The sequence below is a fragment of the Sceloporus undulatus genome, chromosome 2 (genome assembly GCF_019175285.1).
Source record: "Sceloporus undulatus isolate JIND9_A2432 ecotype Alabama chromosome 2, SceUnd_v1.1, whole genome shotgun sequence".
NCBI lineage: Eukaryota > Metazoa > Chordata > Lepidosauria > Squamata > Phrynosomatidae > Sceloporus > Sceloporus undulatus.
The window spans coordinates 220,796,546-220,803,815 of NC_056523.1; the positions used below are offsets into that span (position 1 = coordinate 220,796,546).

The window sequence follows — 7,270 nt, forward strand, 5'->3', positions numbered from 1 at the left end:
ACTCTTTCTAACTAGAGAGCATCTGCTAGAATCCAGTTTTATCCATGAATGAAGGGCTCCCACTCAGAAGGGCATGTTTCCTCATTGCATTTTGTTTATATTGATGGAATTTAAAGAGCCAACAGCATATAGCATGAGGAACAATAATCTGTTCCAGCTGTTGCAGAATATGGATCAGTCTACAGTTGCCCCTTTGAACTCGCGTGGGATTCGTTCCGGATCCCCCCGCAAGCTTAAAATTTGAGCACATTCAAGCCCATTAACATGAATGGTGGTTGCCCCTCCGCAGATTTCCAAATCTGCGCATTTCAAGTCTGTGGAGGGGCGACTGTACTTTCATTTCTCTTTGTTCCAAAATTCAGGTAGCATCTTAATCCTCATTTAAAAACAAGAATAAATTACTATTAAAAAGTGGCATGGCTTTTAATTTCATTACCTTTTTTTCTTCTTGACATTAAATTCAATAGAGTGGACAACAACTAGAATTTTAAAAAATACATCCAGATGCATAGTTCTGCTTTTCAAAAATAATTCACCAAGCCAGGAGTACAATACTGAACTTGATAGCAGGATTTCCAAACCATTTCCATCGGTTACTCTGAGCCTATATTGATAGGCCTTATTCCCATTTATATATTCCACTGTGATTTACTTGTTTATTTAGCATTCAGCAGGTGATGGGATGGATCTACTCTAATTGGATTTAAGCCACATGTTTTCACACATACATCCAGATGTCAGATGTTAACACACTAAAATCTAAAAAAGTAGATTCTCCCCTGGAGTCTTTACGTGTTGCTTTCATTTGTATGACACTATAATAACAAAAGGTATTTGTGTATACACATCTCCTTAAATATGTGTTTGGAATGTATGCCCTTAAAAAAAAGCAGCACTCAAAGTACAAATAAAGAGATGGGTCTTTAAAAAGCTTACACTGACTTGGAAATCTTCCCATCAATAATCAGCAAGAGAAAAAAATGAAATCAGGGTTAAGAGTGTCCATTTAGAATTTAATCACATGACTCTGGTCAGTGGAAAGAATCTTGAAATACTAAGGACTGAACACCCTATGTTTGATAACTTTTCAATAAATCCAGATTTTTAGTTGGAATACATTTTGCAAATTAGGAAAACATATTTTGCAGAATATTGGTTTCTTTATATTTAAAAATCAAAAGTATAAACATTTCATCCTCTCTTGCTAATAAAACATTAAGCTCCTTAAAGTAAAACATGTATTAGGCAGACACTCTTATGGACTATATTCCATGAAACAGTGAGTCTAAGGCATCTTTTTGGTCAAGCTTCAGGAGCATTCTTGGGTATCAAGTCTAGCTGTTTATATTTTGTGTTTATCTCGGCTGATTATTTGGTCATTTTGTCCTACAGGTTACAGAAAACAAGTTAGACCAAATAAAATGTTAAGGAGCCCACATCGGTCTACAAAATAAAATTGTAGAATTTACTCTGCTTCCATTTGCAGTCTCTTGACACTGAAATGTATTTTTTCATCAGAGTGTTTGAGAAATGAAGGTGTTGCATTATTTAAATGGCATAGTTAATACTTATATAAGAGTTTACAAATACCTGTTTTGGGTCAGTATCTAGAAGCCAGTAAAATACACTAATTTGATGATAATAAAGTACCTGTGAAAAGTCAGTAATAGTAGTATGCTGCCATCAATTTACATAGCATTTAAAAAATAGTCCTTGTCCAGGGTAGATAAGTCTAAATTCTGACAGTGGAAAAGAACACAAGGCGATGAGAAGAAAAGGGGAAGAAATGGTAATAGAGGATGAATGCACTGAATTATTGTACTAAAAATTCTTCATGCTGTTTTTTAAGGCTCATAATGACTAGTGTTACATAATCATCTGCTTTTGTTACTCTGGACTATTCAGATTACCTTAGATGTATTGGCAGACATGGGACATGAAGAGCTGAAAGAAATTGGCATCAATGCCTATGGGCATCGTCATAAGTTAATAAAAGGTGTAGAGAGACTTCTGGGTGGGCAGCAAGGTGAGTTTCTTAAGTCATCTTCCAATGAAGATTAACATGGCAGCTCCCCATACATATTAACAGAAACCTTTAGGAAAAGAAAATTTAGTCAGGGATAGCAAATTTCAAGGTTTGCAGAACTAGTTTGCTCTCCCCATGCCCTTGATTTTTAAAAATATAGACAAATTTGGGCCAAAATAGGATCTTCACCACCACCTATAAGGCATACATGAACTACACAAGGTTTGCAAGGCCTTATATGCCACTTCAGACCGAGAAGAATCCTTTTTGACCCCACCCCCAGATATTTGCCCCCCTCAAAAATTGACTCTTGCAGCCCATGTACCTCCGACTTAGATGAAACATTAACTGTTGTGGACGTTTCTTAATTTGGATCATTTTAAAAAAATTATCTCCAGAAAACTTTGGCTGGAAGCAACAGCATTTTTCCCCAGTGGATTTGGAAAGACTAAAGGAATTAAAAAAAACACACCTCAACATTTAATAAATAAAATGAAACAAGAGTTTTATCTGTACACTGGGAGCAGTTTTCCTTACTCTGCCCTCCATCTTATGTGAGCCTGCATTGGATAATGGTTTAAGTGTTGAACTAGGTTTCTGTGAGGCCAGGGTTCCTGGTGGTACTCAGCCATCGAAACCCATTGGTTGACCTTGGCCAAGTTATATTCTTTCAACCTGAAAGGAAGACAATGACAAATCTCCTTCCAAGTAAATCTTGCCAAGAAAATCTTAGGATAGAGTCACCATACGTTGCATCTACCTCAGCCACTATTGCTCAGATTTATGAGTCTAACCCCAAGGAGTCACCAACATTTCATACCTATTTCTAAGGCCTGTTCTGTTATCAGTAGTTATCTGCACTCATTGTGCCTCTTGTACAGTCATCATAGACAAATATAACTGAAGGTCTTTAAATATGAATTACTGATAGAAAATTAAATATATTTTAGTAAGAATTTTTAAGTCTCTAATGATTTACTCACACTGTTCATAATCCAGCAAAACAGAGGTTTTTTGTTCTTTGTGTGGGTGTAGATGTGAAGAGCTAATTATTTGTATATTTTTCCTTTTTCAGGCACCAATCCTTATTTGACTTTTCACTGTGTCAGCCAGGGAACTATTCTCATAGACCTTGCTCCTGATGATAAAGAGTATCAGTCTGTGGAAGAAGAGGTAAATTATATCTAGAAAGGCAAATAAAAGTGTCACATTGTGCCAGCGTTAGAGCAGCTCCACATCATTTAGAAGGTGAAAAATTAGTACATGTGCAATCTAGCTTGATTCATTTTGATAGAATAAATCCATGTTACTAGTCAGACCATTCTAAGAACATTTTTATCTCTCTGTTGAAACATGGTTATTTAAAATGTTCTTCAAAGTGGTTTTGGAGAGGGGAAATACTCAGCAGGAAAGATGTTAAATGTGTCCCTCATCTCTGGCCATAACCCTACTCAATCATTTGGAATGTCCATTGCCTTACATTGCATTCATTTATATGTAGGGTGTGATCTGTCAATGACCCAAATGTTTAGGGTGCTTATATACTGATTATATATTAGAACCATGAGAACTGTGCCAGCTTGTAGAGAGCAAGTCATTCATAAAGTTTTTCTATTTACTGAGCGATACAGACCAGACCTTATTGACTAAAAGCAAAGGTCAATTTGTGCTGGAGTTATTTCTTCATCACATATATTTCTGCCTAGTGTCAGAGGGTCTACAAAAAGAGAAGGGAAGCAATTTCACTAATATGCTGTTAAACCCAGATATTAAAAACATGACTATTATTTCCACCCTGTGTAAGATGATTCAGGGTAGATTATTCCAGACAGAAGATAAGAAGTTTCCTTTTTTTCCATGAGCAAATTCTGACTTAAACCCTATTGTTAGGCATGACCTGAGTAAATCCATTAAATCAGTGACATTTATCTACATGTTGATCACCATTCAGTAGTTGATTGAATGCTCCAGTAGTTGGGAGTAACCAACTCTGTGTTGCAGATAATCCCTATTGCCTCCTACTCATAGAAGAAAATCCCTTTCTTCTAAGAAGATTTCCGAGTTCCTCTTTCTCATTGCTGTTTCCTTTCTGGGATGAGCAGCAAGAAGGGCAAGCAGAGCATCTTCACCATTTCATATTCCTTCCCTTCTTTCCCTTCTTTCAGAAGGTAGAAAGGGCCGTAGATGGGAGAGATGCATCTTTCCTTCTTCCTCCTTTGTTTCTTTGAGAGCTTCAGTTGCATCTAAATGCTAGACCAACAGTACCCTTTCAAATTAAGATGCTTGTAGGATTTCCAAAATACAACATTCTGGGAATCTTACACTGTACCCTTTAACTCATTTACAGATGCAAAGTACCATCAGGGAACACAGAGATGGTGGTAATGCTGGGGGGATCTTCAACAGATACAATGTCATCAGGGTAAGTTTCAAGAACTTTGCAAGGCCATACACAAAATAATCATCAGTTTTGCTAATAAATTAGTTCTGCTAATAGAACTAAGATAGAAAGGACCTCCACTAAGGCACTTAAACAGATTGATCCCAGGAAAAGAAAGCAGGATTGAAGACTGGCTTTGAAGAAAAAGCCTTAAATTAGGATGTATATTATTTTTAGGCTTTGGTGGGGGATAATTAAAGAGGATTAAAAAAGGATTAAAAATGATCATGTGGGGGAGTTTAGATGTTCATTTGCAAGACTGATATATCTCCTATTCAAGAGCTTCTATGGTAATAACATGCAGTACTACTTCAGACCTTTTTTAGTTTTGTCTTCTGACAACCCTGAGAGATCATTCACCCAATCGGAAAGAGTGCCTGTTGCATTTCTCTCCATTGTCCATAAAGTAAAAAGAACCGCAGGTTTGCATCCCCTACTTTTCCTGCTAAGGAAGAGAATACGACATCAGAAGATAGTTACTATGTGCTTCTTCTCACAAGGAACAGACTCACTTTAGTCTGAGAGCTGGCAAGTGGCATTTTCCTTACAGAAACCATTGCATGTGAATGAGTTTAGCTTACATGTAAACATTTTCTCTTGCAGATAATATTTCTCTTTTTTAAAATCCTTTGATAGATTCAGAAAGTTGTAAATAAGAAGCTGAGGGAGAGGTTCTGTCATAGGCAGAAAGAAGTGTCAGAAGAAAATCATAACCATCACAATGAGCGCATGCTGTTTCATGGTATGTAGAGTTGCCCTCTTTGAATTTCTTGCTAGAATGCCACACACTATTAAAATTTGGCCCAAATGTTTTTCTCATTTACTTCCTGATTATTCAGTGGATTTTAAGTTGTATCTGCCTAATTTGTTGGTGCCCTTCACCTAGCCCTTCATACGCACAGTGCAGCCCCTGCTATGTTACAGCATGGGCTATTCTAGAGGGCATTCCAGCTGGCAAGCAAAATTGGGAGTTGAATGCCAGAAGTTTCAATGGGATGAGCTACTTGAAAACCCTATTCTGTAACCAGCCAGCCTTCTATCGTACAACATTGTATCCTACACTAAATTTACAGTCCTTTGCTTGGGCATAATGTCTTTCCCCTCACTCACCTATTCCCAGACTCATAAAATGAAAAAGAAATAGGTTCTTGGAAATGGTGAAGCGTTAAGGAGAGAATTTGTCTTCATATAGGATATGCCCATCATTCTGGAGAGTTGTCTTAAGAGTCCTAGTAGGAGCTGGTAGTTTAACAAGATTATCTGATTATCTTGATCAGGAGGGCTTTAAACTGAGTTCCGAGGGGAAGGGAGACAATATTAAGGAAGGCGAAAGGGATGGCGAAAATAGTCAAACTGACATAGAGGAAACAAGAAAAAAAGTGCAAAGACCCAACAGTGGGAGGCAAAAAAACTTGCACAGGCAGCAAGTAAAAGGGAACCATGGTCTGCGATGTCTCTACACTAATGCACAGAGCATGGGAAATAAGCAAGATGAACTCGAACTCCTAGTACAACAAAGCAAATATGATATAATAGGCATCACTGAAACCTGGTGGGATGAGTCTCATGATTGGAATGTGGAAATAGAGGGGTATAACCTTATTAAGAGAAATAGGCCAAATAAGAAAGGAGGAGGAATAGCACTATATGTCAGAGATATTTACACCAGTGAAGAGATCCAGGACATAAATCATGGAAGCCAGGTGGAGAGCATCTGGGTAAAAATTAAAGGGGAGGGAAACAACAAGGATGTTACGGTGGGAGTCTACTACAGACCCCCAAGTCAGACTGAGGAATTGGATGATATCTTTCTAGAACAGATGACCACTCAGTCAGAAAAGAGAGATGTAGTAGTGATGGGCGACTTCAACTATCCTGATATTTGCTGGAAGTCAAACTCAGCAAAATCCTCAAGGCCTAGCAAATTCCTCACTTGCCTGGAAGACAATTTCATGGTCCAAAAGGTGGAAGAGGCAACAAGGGGGTCAGCTATTTTAGATCTGATCCTAACCAACAAGGATGACTTGGTTAATGGAGTGCAAGTGGTGGGATCATTAGGTGGAAGTGACCATGTTCTCCTGGAGTTTGTAATACAGTGGAAAGGAGAAGCCAGGCATAGTCAGACACGCATCCTAGACTTTAGGAGAGCGGATTTCAGTAAACTTAGAGAAGTATTGAGGGCAATTCCATGGTCAGAAATACTAAAAGATAAAGGAGTTCAGGACGGATGGGACTTTCTCAAAAGGGAGATACTGAAGGCACAATTTCAAACAGTTCCAGTGAGAAAGAAAAACGGGAGGTGTCTCAAGAAACCAGGATGGATGACTAAGGAACTTTCAACCGAGCTAAGTTTGAAACGGAACATGTATAAGAAATGGAAAAAGGGGGAAATCACAAAAAAGGAATTCAAAGAAATAGCAGGCATGTGTAGGGGTAAAGTCAGAAAAGCTAAAGCACAGAATGAACTCAGGCTTGCTAGAGAGGTTAAGAACAATAAAAAGGGCTTTTTTGGATATGTCCGCAGCAAAAGGAAGAAGAAGGAAACGGTAGGGCCACTGCGTGGAGAAGATGGCAAAATGCTAACAGAAGACAGAGAAAAGGCAGAATTACTCAACACCTTCTTTGCCTCAGTCTTCTCAGAAAAGGAAAAGGGAGCTCAACCTGAGGATAATGGAGCAGAGGACAGGATAGGGGCATTTCAGCACAGAATAAGTAAAGAGATAGTAGAGGAACACCTTATTAATCTAAATGAATTTAAGTCTCCGGGACCAGATGAACTCCATCCAAGGGTATTAAAAGAACTG

General features: G+C 38.2%; 1 protein-coding gene across 3 annotated transcripts in view; it reads left to right on the forward strand.

Moving 5' to 3' along the window:
* Nucleotides 1-7,270, forward strand: part of TNKS (tankyrase) — a 119,954-nt gene that overhangs the window by 101,989 nt on the left and 10,695 nt on the right. For 2 of the 3 annotated variants that reach the window (XM_042451941.1, XM_042451942.1), the window contains 4 exons: nucleotides 1,906-2,026; nucleotides 3,102-3,199; nucleotides 4,374-4,448; nucleotides 5,103-5,208. In XM_042451941.1, coding sequence (XP_042307875.1) covers nucleotides 1,906-2,026; nucleotides 3,102-3,199; nucleotides 4,374-4,448; nucleotides 5,103-5,208 — 400 coding nt within the window. Of the gene's footprint in view, nucleotides 1-1,905; nucleotides 2,027-3,101; nucleotides 3,200-4,373; nucleotides 4,449-5,069; nucleotides 5,209-7,270 lie in introns of those variants that run through there. The other variant, XM_042451944.1, reaches the window with a different exon arrangement.